Source organism: Microtus oregoni, unplaced genomic scaffold (genome assembly GCF_018167655.1).
Source record: "Microtus oregoni isolate MIOR12 unplaced genomic scaffold, Mior012 000010F_ref0000083, whole genome shotgun sequence".
Classification (NCBI taxonomy): domain Eukaryota; kingdom Metazoa; phylum Chordata; class Mammalia; order Rodentia; family Cricetidae; genus Microtus; species Microtus oregoni.
Window position 1 is genome coordinate 39595001 of NW_024543069.1, and position 15525 is coordinate 39610525.

The following is a 15525-nucleotide window of genomic DNA, read 5'->3' on the forward strand; positions in this document are numbered from 1 at the left end:
TCGAGCTGATAAGGGAGGGGGACTTGATCGGGGGAGGGGGAGGGAAATGGGAGGCGGTGGTGGGGAGGAGGCAGAAATCCTTAATAAATAAATAAATTTAAAAAAAAAAAGAACTGGGTCAGAGTTCTGATCTCAAGAGACGTGAACTGCCATTGTCACGCCACCAAGTGAACAGTGCTCCATACAGAAGCAACAGAAAGCTATACAGATTCTCTGGAAATGTCACTATGACTACAAACCTGAAGAAAAACACGGTCACTGGAAGTAGCCTAAGAAAAATGTTAAGCAAGTGAAAAATTACAGAAATGAAAAAGTACTTGTATTGGGGAGACAGTAAAGGCACTTGCCAAATGAAGTCCGGTCACCTCAGTGCAATCCCCAAAATCCACGTGGTGGAACTAACTCCAGCTCTCAGCAGGAGTGTGAGGCGCGCGTGCGCACAGACACACACACACACACTATCAGACAGGAGTGTGAGGCGCGCGTGCGCACAGACACACACACACACTATCAGACAGGAGTGTGAGGCGCGCGTGCGCACAGAAACACACACACTATCAGACAGGCGTGTGGAGCAGACAATATCAGACAGGAGTGTGAGGTGCGCGTGTGCACAGACACACACACACACACACACTATCAGACAGGCGTGTGGAGCAGACACTATCAGACAGGAGTGTGAGGCGCGCGTGCGCACAGACACACACAATATCAGACAGGCGTGTGGAGCAGACACTATCAGACAGGAGTGTGAGGCGCGCGTGCACACAGACACACACAATATCAGACAGGCGTGTGGAGCAGACACTATCAGACAGGAGTGTGAGGCGCTTGTGCGCACAGACACACACACACACAATATCAGACAGGCGTGTGGAGCAGACACTATCAGACAGGAGTGTGAGGCGCTCGTGCGCACAGACACACACACACACACAATATCAGACAGGCGTGTGGAGCAGACACTATCAGACAGGAGTGTGAGGCGCTCGTGCGCACAGACACACACACACACACTATCAGACAGGCATGTGGAGCAGACAATATCAGACAGGAGTGTGAGGCGCGCGTGCGCACAGACACACACACACACACACTATCAGACAGGAGTGTGGTACACACACTCAGACGTGTGACACACACTAATAAGCACATTTTAAATTTGAAAACAAAAGTTCTTTCGGAGCGTCATTCTAGCCTGCTTTTCTGCTTATCTGTTTAAACTCAGCATTTTGAGGTACTACTTTGGAGCTCTGTGTGCATCTGTTGGAATGTAAGTGTGCTGATTGTGATCTGGCTCTCTCGCAGGGACCTCAGAGAGCTGCAGTAGAGTGCCACGGCCCCATGTGCCAGGGCCTGAACCCTTGAGACACAACTGCCCCATGCACCAGGGCCTGAACCCTTGAGACACAACAAGGTGTGTTTAGAACTTGGGTGTCACTTCACTAGCTCCACGTCCCTTTGACAATGTGCCTCTCCTTTTATTGCTTGAGAATTTCATTCATGCACGCAGTGGGTTTGGTCAAAGCCAACACCTTTTGTCTTTCCCATTCCCCTCCCACCTTCTGTCCCACCTCACGTGCTTGTTGTTTTAACCCACTCATCGGTGTGCTCAGAGTGCAGGACCATCCAGGGGAGCATGGGTAACCTCTCAGGGTGGAGCCCCTGAAGAAACTGACTGCCTCCTGCATCAGCCATCAGTCGCGATAGTTCCTCTGCTAAGGGTGGAGCTTACTCAAGTGTCTCCCATTTGTGTTGGGAGTCTTCTGGCCTGATCTGCAACTCCCAGTCCCTTGGACTGAAATATGAGGGGTGGAGAGGAAGGTGTGAGTTACCCTAGAAACCTTAACTGCTGTCGGTTAGGGACCGCTCCCTCGGATGGAAAAGCATAACAAGGTGAGACAGAAATGAGCACTGGCTGTCCAGGCTGTGCTTCACTGCTCTCATCAAGCGATTTCCAGAAATACTTAGAAAATAAAACTAACATGAGTTGCAGATTGACCTCAGTTTACGGCAGATAGCCTGCAACCATCTCCCTGACACCTCGCATGTTTAAAGAGCAGTCTAGGGGCTGGACAGATGGCTCCGCAGTTAAGATCACACGCTCCTCTTGCAGAAGACACAAGTTTGATTCCCAGCACTCATCAGCCAACTCAAAAGCCCCTGAAACTCAACTACCAGGGACCGGACACCCCTGGTATCCAAGGGCGGAGATACACGCTCATATACATGTTTCATAACAAAAGTCTCAAAAAAAAACTTCTGAGGTTCTCAGAATGTCTCAGAGGGGATAGGCACCTGCCTCCAAGCCTGAAGCATGAGCCCAATCCCTTGGACCCACATGGTTGAGGGAGAGAGCTGACTCTCCAAAGTCGTTTTTTTTACATGGCTAGCTGGTACACACTCTCTCTCCCTCCCCTTGAATCTGCCTGTATGTGCACATGTGTATGTGAACACCCATTCCTTCAGCTCACATAGATGTGTGACATGCAGCCCTGTGCCTCTTTAAAGGTGAGGGGAAACGGCTGACAGGAAAAGGAAAGAATACTGAAGAAAGACTAAGAGCTACAAATGTCTCCCTCAGAGGTCACACAATCCTTTATGGTGACAAGAATGAGCTGGACTCAGAGCATCCGAGTAGCCAGTGCCGTTAGGGGGCAAGCAGATGTAAGATTCCAGCAAGAGACCTAGCTGAGCAGGAGCAGAGAGAAGTTTCTTCTGCTGGTGTGATACCGGAGAGAAAGCTGGACTGGCATCTCCTAGCAGGGTGCTTTTGTGCTACCACCCACGCCAGTCTCAACTGGCAATGAGACCGTGAGCGGAAACACATGCGGCCTGTGGATGTGGGGTAACTCAGGAATACTTCACAGCGCCTTCTGCGCCCCACACTATGTCCAGCATTGGCAGGCGAGCCCAGGGTGTGCCCAGGAGAATGGACTCCAGTGCCGGGCTGGGCCCATCCGGGAGCTCTGGGTATTGACCTGTGTCTCACCTGAGCAGGAAAGGCTTCAACACTGTGGTCCCCAGCAGGAAGAACATCGGCACAGAGGAGGCCATCATGGCGATACCCAGCAGCGTGGCACGGTCCTCTCCCGCACTTGATGGAAGTTTCGGGTGCACCTTCAGCGGGTCTCCATCACTTCTGCCTGAAGCTGCAAGTGCTGGCCTTTGGGGTAAGTCAAGAAAGATGCTGTGTGAGCTTAAGAGAGCTCAGGCGTTTACCATGTGGCCAACCTGAGTCTGGCTCACTAAAGTCATAAACAGCGTCCTGCAATGCCCCAGATCCCACACCCAGACCTCAGAATGGGCGCCATCAATATAAGCCAATATGATATGTTGTCAAATATTTTTCAGATGTAAAAAGCTGGGTGCGGCATAATTTACATTATATTGGCAAATCAGCTTGTTGAAAGTGGACTCTGGGACTCACACCCGGTGGCTCACAACTGCTTCTAACTAGTGTCAGGGAACCCGAGGCCCTCTTTTAGATTTCACAGACTTCACAGACACCTGCATGAAAGGTGCTCATACAGACAAGTGGGCACACACACACAAACACACATACACACAAAACAAACAAAAATAAAGCTTTAAGTTTTTTTTTAAGATTTATTTATTTATTTATTTATTTATTTATTTATTTATTTATTATGTATACAGTGTTCTGCCTGCATGTATGCCTGCAGGCCAGAAGAGGGCGCCAGATCTTTTTATAGATGGTTGTAAGCCACGATATGGTTGCTGGGAATTGAACTCAGGACCTTTGGAAGAGCAGGCAGTGCTCTTAACCACTGAGCCATCTCTCCAGCCCCTCTTTTTTTTAAAAAAAGGAAGAAGAAAGGGAGGGAAGGAGAAACTGTAACAAGATTAGGGACCGCTGTGCCTCGTGGCATCTCAGGAGAGCCATCGTATCCACGACTAGAACAGAATCAGTCGCCTGGGTATGGCTCTCGATCATCACCTGGAATGCAGGTTCTGGGCCTGCTTGTCTTTCAGTGGCCTCTAAGGCCTTTCTGCGTGTGATTTCTCCAGGATCCTAGGAACTCTGCATGGAGAGCACAGCTACAAAAACCACGTTTACAGTGACCTGAGACAAGAGGTTGCTCTTGTGGCTGCACACTGCTGCCCCCCCATCCCCTGGGTGAGACAGCATGCCATTGGTCTGATCTGCTGCTCACAGGTTCAAAGTTCCTCCCCTCCCCACACCATCCCTCCATCTTTGAACAAACCCATGCTCCCTCAACTCTGCCCTCCCTTCATCTGCCCTGTCCTGGGAGCTGAGATAATCCATTCACAGGGATGTCTGCTGAGTGGTGAGGCCATCACACTTAGACATGCATCCAGCCACGCAAGCATCTGCTTGCTCTTTTCTGTCTGTTTTTTTCTTCTTAATGTGGTATTGTTTGCTAACACCTTAAAATCATGACAGCTCTCATTAAAATACTTATTTCTCACTTCCCCAGGTCAGCCTCCATCCATTTCCACTCCAAGCAGAAGAGATGCAGCTCCAAGCGTGGGAACTCAGACCCCCCATTCTGCTGAGAACGCTTCTGAAGTTTAGCGCCAGGCGAAAGTCCCATGGAAGGAACTGCCAGCTGTGTTTTGCTTTCCTAAAGCATATGCCATGCTTGATCTCATCCCCTTGCTCCTTCCATCTTCTCGCTGCTGGCACTGCAGACTGTGACGGTGGGGAGCCCAGACTGTCCAGGACCCAGTGCTGAGAAGAACATCTGTCCCTCTGGCTAATGCCACTGTGGGTCCCAGCAAGACTTGCTTGAGAGGGGTTCTGTTTTGTTGGTTTTGGACAACTTGCAACAATCACTTCTTTCCTTCCACCACGTGGACTCTAGCTTATGCCCGAAATAACAACACGAACACTGTATTCTTTTAATCACTGCTTGGCCCATTCTCTTCTAGGCTAATTCTCACATATTAATTTAGCCCACGTGGACAACTGCTTCCACATAAAGCCTGAGACAGCTTGGGAAGTAATTCTAGAACAAAATGAAATCATTGTGCCTGGTTTCTTGGTAGCAGCAATTTCTCGGTTCTACTCTGCTTACTAGAGGCAAGCAAGCGCCTCATCTGAGAGAGGCTTCCTGACTCAGCTTTAGCTGCAAAGCCTGCAGCTCATTAAGAGGTCCTGCCACGAAACACTTAAACGGTGTTGACGAAAAGCTGAACGCATGCTTTTCGGTTTTCAGCCGTAGCAGGAAAAAAGCTGCGCCGTTTAAAAATGCCGGCTTTCTGGGCCATCCTGCCAGGGCAAACTCTGACTGTTTGAGGCAGGAGGGCCGGCTACCGAGAGAGGACTTGAGTGTTGTCTGTTGTAGCTCGCTGGCTGGCAGGGACCTTGAAATGCCATACAGTTGTTGCAGTAAACATGGCTACAGCCTGTATATCCGCCATGAGGCTGGAAAGCTAAGGAATGGACTGGATCTAGCTGGCAAAGCCACGCCTTTAATCCTACTGACATTGCTTGGTAAATTAAAGACTCATGTGGTCAAAAAAAGAGAGATATACAGTAAAGAGAGATTCAAAGACAAAGAAAATTTTTAAATGGTTTACAGTGTGTTAAAAATATATGCAGACTAAAAGTTGAAGTTCTTAAAGTAAAAAACAAAAAAAGGAAGAGAGTTGTTGTGTGTGGTAGCACACGCCTTTAATCCCAGTGCCTAGAAGGCAGAGACAAACAGATCTCTGTGAGTTCAAGGTGTATTAGTGTACACCTTTAATCCCAAATGCCTGGGAGGCAGAGACAGGCGGATCTCTGAGAGTTCAAAGACAGCCTGGTCTACAGAGTTACTTCAGGTCAAAGATACAGAGAACCTGTCTCATAAAGCAAAGAGTTAAAAGTAAAAATAAACAAAATAGAGGTTAAAACAAAGCTGCACAAAGATGGAAAATACACAGAGAATTTTGATACTGTATGCTATTATGCTCTCTTTAAATTATTTGAATGCTGAGGAAAGAGCAAAAGCTACTAAAAGATATTTGTTTATAAATGCTTCTGAACTAATCCAACATAGATATTTTGAGTTTGGATCTAAGGATATGATACTTTGAAAAGGAGTTTCTTATTTTGTTTTCACAGAGGATGAGACGCTGTTCATTTCTTCTATTCCGATTTGGTATGATGGACCACGCCCTCCTGAAGGGTTGGTGTGAACGCCTTCAAAAAATTGCTTCTCTCAACTGCCAACTGAGATGAAACTAGCACACAGGTTATACCATGAAAGACCTAATTAACGACGCCCCCATTCAGCAAGAAGCAGCTTGGAGAGAAAAAACTGCGTCCATGTTCCCAAATATGGTTTATAAATGTTCTTTTACATTTAAAGGGGGATATGATATAGATATGAATAATTTGCATTAGTATAGATTTTGCTTTATTGATAGAGATTTAAGGTCAATTTTGTTATATGTATAAGTGTTTCTGATTTTGATTAAGGTATTGTGATTGTGTAGTTCATTTAAATATGTACTGTATAATTAAGAAATATAGGTTGTTAATGGAGAATCATCGATAATAGTAAAGCTTGTAGTCATGTTAGTTAGATTTTCTAGATATATAGAGATATATTTTAGATAGACATTCTTCATGTCTTTCAAAGATTACAGAATAGGACATTTGATGTTTTAATAACTGAGGACTTTTCATGACAATGAGACACTCTGCTCCTGGCAGCACCAATCTACTTCAAGAGGAAGATGGGCATCGAAGAGGCACCTGATGGAGTTTGATAGCCATTTGGGCAAGAAACTGCTCTTGCCTGGACTACTGCATAAACTGGACACAGAGAACCCGCAGAGAGAGGACTACTGAACTTGCCTAAGGTGAGATGATCTTTCGGGGTTCCTGATTCATGAAAGAGTCTGCGAGACATTCTGCAGGACACAACAGATAGTGACTGAACTGACTTTGAATTTTCCTGCTTTATGGAAATGTCTGCTGGATACCATGGGCCTGAAGGCTGAAGATGGATGCCCCAACGGTACAAAAGAACTTTGGGTGACTGTCCAGGCAGCGAGATGTCTTTGTCATTTCTAGAGTTTGAAGTTTCTTAGTTCTTGTTTACTTAGGTAATATTATATCTTTCAGGAGTCTTTGATGGAGTTAAGAATAGTTAGTTATAGTTATAGTTTTCCTTAGTTATGATAAAGATTATTGTAACTTTTACTTGATAACTGTTTTGTTATATGTAATTTTGCTATGTTAAAGTTAAAGCCTTTTTTTGTTTAAACAGAAAAAGGGGAAATGATGGAGGAAGGTCATTGGCTAATAAAGGAACTGCCCTGGCCCATTTTATTGGTTAGAGGATAGGTGGGAGGAGTAAACAGAACAAAATGCTGGGAGGAAAAGGAAGTGAGCTCAGAGTCTCGACAGCTCTGCTCTCTGGAGCAGATGCCTGAGAGAGACTCCATGCCCTGCTCCTGGGATGAAGCTCCGACCCAGGATGGACATAGGCTAGAATCTTCCTGGTAAGCACACCTTGGGGTGCTACACACAGATGATTAGAAATGGGCTAAATTAATATGTGAGAATTAGCCTAGAAGAGAATGGGCCAAGCAGTGATTAAAAGAATACAGTATTCGTGTTGTTATTTCTGGCATAAGCTAGCCGGGCAGGCGGCTGGGGTGTTGGGGACGCAGCCCTGCCGCCGCCCTTATTACTTCAGAATTCAGGTTACCAGGGGTGGTGTTTGGTACCCTTTCCCATTGAGTGATTTTACCAGCCCTGTTTGGCAATTTTTAATACCCTCCCCTGCCCTGTGTGTGTGTGTGTGTGTGTGTGTGTGTGAGAGAGAGAGAGAGAGAGAGAGAGAGAGAGAGAGAGAGAGAGAGAGAGCGCATTTTGGTACACACCTCCATGTAGGATCAGAGGACATGTCTCTTTCATTTTCTTCTCTTTCCTTTCTTTTTTTTCTCACCGAGACAAGGTTTCTCTGTTTAACAGTCCTGGCTGTCCTGGAACTAGTTCTTGTAGACCAGGCCGGCCTCGAATTCACAGAGATCTGCCTGTGTCTGACTCCCAGGTGCTGGGATTAAAGGCGTGTGCCACCACTGCCTGGCTTCTTTCATTTTCGTTTAAGCACTCCATATGCCAGGCTAGGAGCCTCTGGAGACTCCCGTCTCAGCCTCCCATTTCAGTATAAGAGCACTGGGGCTGCGTAGTGGTGGCACGGGTCTTTAATCCCAGCACTTGAGAGGGAGAGACAGGCGAATCTGTGAGTTCGAGGCCAGCCTGGTCTACAGAGTGAGTTCCAGGACTGTTTCACAGAGAAAAACAAAAAGCCGAAACAACAACAACCACTGGGATTTCAGTCACCGAGCACTGAACCTAGCTTTTACATGGGCTCAGGGGGTTTGAAGTCAAGTCCGCTTGCTTTCACAGCAAGTGAAACCATCTCTCCAGCCCTCTCCCCTTTCTGTTTGAAGCATGGTCTCTCCATGGGACCTGGGGCTGTGGCTCCAGTCAGCCAGCAAGCCTGGAGATGCTCCTGTGCTGGCCTCCAGCAATGTCTGGGTTTTTGTGTCTTCTGAGGGATCAAGCATGGGTCCTCGCGCTGTACCAACTGAGCCGTCTCGCCAGCCCTTTCTGTGGTGCTTTTAATATGCTCACTGCATACACTCCATGAAAACGGCCTGACTTGCCAGATCCTGCTCATCCCAGGCCAGATATGTCGTCCCTTCTACTTCTGCCCACTTTATACCAAGTATGTGTGAGAAACTGACAGTCACAGAGCCCCGTTGTAAGGAAGTGACTTCATAGAGAGTGTGATAATGTAGTCACTGAAAATTTGCATATAGATTCCCTTTCGAGAGGATAGTTTATGCAGTAACACAGAGGACATCGGGTAGAGGGGAACTAGAATACTGTCTGCATTCAACAGATTGATTATGACTGTAGAAGCAATAGGCTTCTACCTCAGCCATGTGGCAAACTGCCTACCTACCCCAACTGAGTACATAGTCAATGTAGACTAACTTAAAAATAAAGAGAAAGCCACAAAGGACTAAAAGCATCTGAAAATGGGAACCCTATCTTGGACATGTTACTATAAGCTTTTAGAACCCACCCCCAGGTAGCTGAGGTAGGAAGACCATGAGTTTGAGGCTGACCTAGACAAGATTGTATTTTATTTAAAAAAGAAGAGAGAAAGAAAAAAGGAAGGAAGGAAGGAAGGAAGGAAGGAAGGAAGGGAAAAATGAAAGAAAAAGCCCATAGAACAAAAAACAGAGTAAAGTTTCACCTTCTGACACCCAGGTCTATCCAAGCACAGAATTTAATTCACCACCCAGCTGAAGCCTGAACTCCAAAGGATCTGAGATTCAGTGTCAGGGAATGCAGACGTGGTACACATACCATTTCACGGGAACCCACATTAAAACTCTTTCTAAACCAGGATGCTGAGGAGAGGAAGGGCATCCCAGCTGCCCCTCGAGTGTCAGCAATCCTTGGGGACTTGGCAGTCAGTGTTCTGGCTCTACATTTGCTTGTGTGGTTGGTTGATTAACTGCTTGAGCCAGGGTCTTCCTCTGTGAATAGGCTGGCCTTGAACTTATGATCCTTCTACCTTGGCTCTCTTGCAGAGAACCTGAGTTTGGTTCCCAGCACCTGTGTTAAAAATTTACAACTGCCTGTAAATCCAGATCTGAGGGATCTGACACTCTATTCTGGGTTCCAAGGGCACACACACGTCTCTATTCCTGTCTCTCTTACACACACACACACACACACACACACACACACAAACACACACACACATGGGGGGGAGAGAACAGTGATATGAACCTTAAAAATCTATATTAAATGTAAAGATGGTATAACATTGATTAATTCCTCTGGAAGATTCTGCTCTAATTTATATATACCCAGTATTACTGCCTCATTGACAGAAGTGTGATAAACAGATCCAATCCACTGTCCTATTTGATATCTTTTTACACCCTCTGTAAGTAGTTCATAAACAAAGATATGAAAGGGTCTGGAGGGAGATGTGTCTCACCACTAAGAGCATTTATCGCTCTTACAGAGGATCTGGGTTTGGTTCCCATCACCCATACAGTGACTCACAACCATCCATAACTCCAAGTCCAGGGCATCCGAAGCCCACGTTTTACCTCCAAGGGAACCAAGAACACACATGGTGCACATTAATACATGTAGTCAAAACATTCATACACACTTTTTAGAAGTCCAAAAGCCTTTTAGAAAATGAAGAAGCATAAGGGATAAAAGCAGTCACTTCTCTAAGTGATGGATGTAGGCTGCGCATTCTCCGTGAGCACAGTTATGACCCGGCCACAGAATGGACCACGAAATGGCAGTAGACAGAAGAGCATCCATCAGTGAGTGTGACTCACCTTCCAGCTCATCCGTGTGGGAAACCTGAAAACTGTGGGGAAATTGAAAGGAAACATGCTTCTCTCTCTCTCTCTCTCTCTCTCTCTCTCTCTCTCTCCCTCCCTCCCTCCCTCCCTCCCCCCCCCCTCCCTCCCTCCCTCCCTTCCTCCCTCCCTCCTTTCTTCCTTCCTTGATTTTTCTTTCTTTGTTAAGACTTGTTAACACACATGCGCATACACGCACACACACGCACATGCACGCGCACACACACGCACACACGTGTGTGCATACTTGAGAAATGCCAACAGAGGCAGAGAGAGAGGCATTGATCCCATTGGAGCTGGGGTTGCAGGTGCTTGTGAGCTCTCTAATGTGGGCCGGGAACTGAACCTCAGCCCTTTGCAAGAGCAGTGGGCAATGTTACCCACTGAGCCATCATCTCTCCAGCCCCAAGTCTGCCATTAAAGCAATTGCTTTTATATGTATAAATGTTTTTCCTTCGAGTGTTTTGTGCACCATATTCATGCCTGGTGCCACTGGAGGCTGGAAGAGGCCATTGCATCCCCTGGAACTGGAGCTACAGAGGGTTGCAAGGCACTGTGAGGGTGCTGGGAACCAAACCTGGTCCTTTGGAAGAGCAGCCAATGCTCTTAACTACTACGCCATTTCTCCAGCTCCTCAACTTTGCATTTTAAGTACAATTCCCTTCCTGGATTATTCTTGTCTTTATATTGTTTTAAACAAATCTGACCACATTAGATCACTTAGGGTTTTTTATTATTGTATTTCTTGTTTAATTTCTATGTCATTAACAATTCTTTGTAGAAAATTTTTTCTACTGATGATTTAACATCAGTCTGTCAATCAGATAAGATGTCCAGTTCTTGCCTGCATCCTCTGAGTTGGATGTTATTAGCTTGTCTTCAGTTGCTGAGACTGTAAAGGCTCCGTCTGGGATGAGCTCAGTGGAATGTCAAGCACTTTTCATCCCAGGATCTCAAAGTGGTTAAGAATGGTCTCATCTAGTCAGTGAGATGAGTCAATAGCATTTATCTTTTGCCAAGAATATTCATATCCTGGAGACATCAACAAGTGTCCTCTGTGGCACTATCATCCTTTCCTGTCCTCCCACCCAGTCCTCCCTGGTCTGTCCTCCCTGTCATCCTCCCAGCCCTATTCACACTATCCTGTCCTCCCTATTGTACTCCTGCCCTGTCCTCCCTATTGTACTCCTGCCGTCCTCCCCATCGTACTCCTGCTGTCCTCCCTATCGTACTCCAGTCCTGTCCTCCCTATCGTACTCCTGCCCTGTCCTCCCTATCGTACTCCTGCCGTCCTCCCTATTGTACTCCTGCTGTCCTCCCTATCATACTCCAGTCCTGTCCTCCCTATCGTACTCCTGCTGTCCTCCCTATCGTACTCCTGCCCTGTCCTCCCTATCATACTCCTGCCCTGTCCTCCCTATTGTACTCCTGCCGTCCTCCCCATCGTACTCCTGCTGTCCTCCCTATCGTACTCCTGCTGTCCTCCCTATCATACTCCTGCTGTCCTCCCTATCGTACTCCTGCCGTCCTCCCTATCATACTCCAGTCCTGTCCTCCCTATCGTACTCCTGCTGTCCTCCCTATCATACTCCTGCTGTCCTCCCTATCGTACTCCAGTCCTGTCCTCCCTATCGTACTCCAGTCCTGTCCTCCCTATCATACTCCTGCCGTCCTCCCTATCATACTCCAGTCCTGTCCTCCCTATCGTACTCCTGCCGTCCTCCCTATCGTACTCCTGCTGTCCTCCCTATCATACTCCTGCCGTCCTCCCTATCATACTCCAGTCCTGTCCTCCCTATCGTACTCCTGCCGTCCTCCCTATCATACTCCTGCTGTCCTCCCTATCGTACTCCTGCCGTCCTCCCTATCATACTCCAGTCCTGTCCTCCCTATCGTACTCCTGCTGTCCTCCCTATCGTACTCCTGCCGTCCTCCCTATCATACTCCAGTCCTGTCCTCCCTATTGTACTCCTGCCGTCCTCCCTATCATACTCCAGTCCTGTCCTCCCTATCGTACTCCTGCCGTCCTCCCTATTGTACTCCTGCCGTCCTCCCTATCATACTCCAGTCCTGTCCTCCCTATCGTACTCCTGCCGTCCTCCCTATCGTACTCCTGCCGTCCTCCCTATCGTACTCCTGCCGTCCTCCCTATCATACTCCAGTCCTGTCCTCCCTATCGTACTCCTGCCGTCCTCCCTATCATACTCCTGCTGTCCTCCCTATCGTACTCCTGCCGTCCTCCCTATCATACTCCAGTCCTGTCCTCCCTATTGTACTCCTGCCGTCCTCCCTATCATACTCCAGTCCTGTCCTCCCTATCGTACTCCTGCTGTCCTCCCTATCGTACTCCAGTCCTGTCCTCCCTATCGTACTCCAGTCCTGTCCTCCCTATCATACTCCTGCCGTCCTCCCTATCGTACTCCTGCCGTCCTCCCTATCGTACTCCTGCCGTCCTCCCTATCGTACTCCTGCCCTGTCCTCCCTATTGTACTCCTGCCCTGTCCTCCCTATTGTACTCCTGCCCTGTCCTTGCTGCACTGTTCACCCTGCCCTGTCCTCCCTGCCCCGTCCTCCCTGCCCAATCCTCCCTGCCCAATCCTCCCTGCCCTGTCCTCCCTACCCAGTCCTCCCTGCCCAATCCTCCCTGCCCTGTCCTCCCTACGCAGTCCTCCCTACCCAGTCCTCCCTGCCCTGTCCTCCCTACCCTATCCTCCTGCTCTGTCTTCCCTGCCCAATCCTCCCTACCCAATCCTCCCTGCCCTGTCCTCCTCCCTACCCTGTCCTCCCTGCCCTGTCCTCCTCCCTACTCAGTCCTCCCTGCAGAGGGCAACTTTCCCACCAGTCCTGAGCACAGCAGCAGTTCCGGTGCACATGAGCAGGCTAGCTTGCTGGCTGCCTAGCTTTCTGGGTGTGATTGGGACAGAAGCCAGCAGCCTTGCCCTTTGACATGGGAACTGTGTAAGAACTGTTCCTTAAAGGCTCACTATAGCTCAGCCACGTGCCACAATTCACTTGGCAAGAATTCCCCTGCATTTGTGACTCTGGGCATGGGGCATATCCAACTAGCACCTTCTGGAAATTGGTTTCTGTTAAAAAAAAAAAAAGACTTTGGTCATTGTTTTCACCCCCTTCTGGGTGTTTGTTTTTAATTACAAAACTGCTTAACTTTTTTTTCGAAACAGCAGATGAGGTTGAATAAAAGCCACCACCAAGTTCAGGGTGGGAGCAAAGAGCACTATCCAGCTCTGCATATCAGGAATGAAAGTGAAATGCAGGTATGTGGGGTCAGACTGACTGTCTTCCATGTCATGAACAGTGTGGAGACAGACTGACTGTCTTCTAAGTCATGAGCAGTGCAGGGACAGACTGACTCTTCCAAGTCGTGAGCAGTGCAGGGACAGACTGGCTGTCTTCCACATCATGAGCAGTACGGGGGACAGACTGGCTGTCTTCCTTGTCATGAGCAGCATCTAACTTTCACTTGCTGGCTTGGTCGCTGCTCAATCTCGCGCCATGCAGAGACTCACTGTAATTGCTCATAAAAGCATTAGTCCATAGCTCAGAGACTTTCTCTGCTCTGTGGTCTGACCCTCCTACCTGCCTGAATCTCATCCCCAACCCATCCGCCCCCCTCCCTCTTCTTCACACCCCATCCCAGGAGGGTAGTTAAGGTGAGTGGCGAGCCGCTACCAGCTCCTACTAGCAAGCTTCCTGTGGTAGGAGAGCTCGGCCTCAAGGCGCTCCCCTCCCAAGAACATGCCAGCACATCTTTAATATCTCTTTACTCAAAACCCCAGGCACTGCTCTCCTTTCCTCTGCCCGTTGCTGACTGCAGGCGTGGGTGCCCTACTTCCCTGAAGCTTAAAACTCTTCTGCTTTGCACACCCTGGGGGAGTTGGGGCCCTAAAATGATCCTTTTCACTTCCTCCTCTCTGCAGCATAGCTGGGTGGTGCGCACCTGCCACCTCTCTACTGGGGAAGTGGTGGCAGGAAGATCAGGAGTTCAAGGTCAGCCTCAGAAAGTTTGCTGTCAAACCTGGGCTACAGGAGACCCTGCCTCAAAAAACAAAAACCAACCAAATGAACAAACAACCCCCCCAAACTAACAAAACCAAAAATAATAATATAAAAAAGCTAATGTACACAGGACACAGAGTTTTGTCTAGTTTAGAGAGTTCAAGGATGGTTTATCCCTGTGCTAGGGCACACATAGGTAAGTGTCACTATTTCAAGATAAGAAGAAGGGTGGCAGACACCCAGAATCTTACAGCTGCCTAGACTTCACCACTGAGGCCAAAGGCTAGTGTCATTTCTTCATTCCTTCACACAAAAGGTATTGAGCACTGCCTGAGAGCTGGGATCCAGAGCCCACACCGCCTGCCTCCATCACCCGTGCTCCAGGTACATGGGTCCATACTTGTAATCCCAGCACTGGGGAAGTGGAGGCAGAAAGATCATTCTTAACTGTATAGAGAACTTGGGGCCAGCTAATCTACCTGGGATCCTGTCTCAAAAAGACAACCAAAGGTGGTGGTGGGATGGGGTAGGAGATATATGGGAGAGGGGTTGGGGAATAAGAGGGTGTAGTTTGCGGGTGCCTGGAGGCATTGCAAACCTGGCCTCCTCAAAGCACCTACCAAGTTGAGCCTCCAATCTGAGCCTGTCCTCTAGAAGTGCACATAGCTTTGTTCGACAGGATGAATTCTAGTGGGAGATTCCGGTGGGGACTTACCTCCCCTGGCGCCTCCGGCCACCCTGCAGTGTGATTTGGACCGGGATGCTGAAGGGCTGCATGAGGCCTGCGGCTGAACAGAATGGATGCTGCTTGCCTGAGCCGTGCCCTTCTAGAGCTCAGGAAGCTTGAGCATCATCAGAAGTGGGGTTCCAGAGGGAGTTCCCAACTCTCTGCTGAGCCACAGCCACCAGGAGCTCTCTCTGGTTCATCCAGAGCTGCAGGACTTGTAGAAGTTTCCTAGAGAGGTGGGGACTCAGGCAGTCTGGCTGGGCTGGCAGGCAAAGCGGAGCACTCGGGCACAGATGCTCATGTACCTGTGCGATTCTGCAGTCAACAAGTCTCCCCCAACATTGCCTGGCACCTGCACCACCTGTCACCTGTGCTTCCTCTGAGGCCAC

The 15525-nt window shown here is 48.5% G+C and overlaps 1 protein-coding gene across 1 annotated transcript in view; it reads right to left on the reverse strand.

The window, feature by feature from the left end:
• The window catches only part of Kcnmb3 (potassium calcium-activated channel subfamily M regulatory beta subunit 3), a 20576-nt gene extending 5390 nt beyond the window's left edge, over positions 1-15186 (reverse strand). The window contains exons 1-2 of the mRNA XM_041659021.1: positions 15125-15186; positions 2993-3166 (exon numbers count right to left, since the gene is read on the reverse strand). Of these exons, the coding sequence (XP_041514955.1) occupies positions 2993-3166; positions 15125-15186 (236 nt within the window). The remainder of the gene's footprint in view (positions 1-2992; positions 3167-15124) is intronic.
• Positions 15187-15525: the final 339 nt, after the last annotated feature.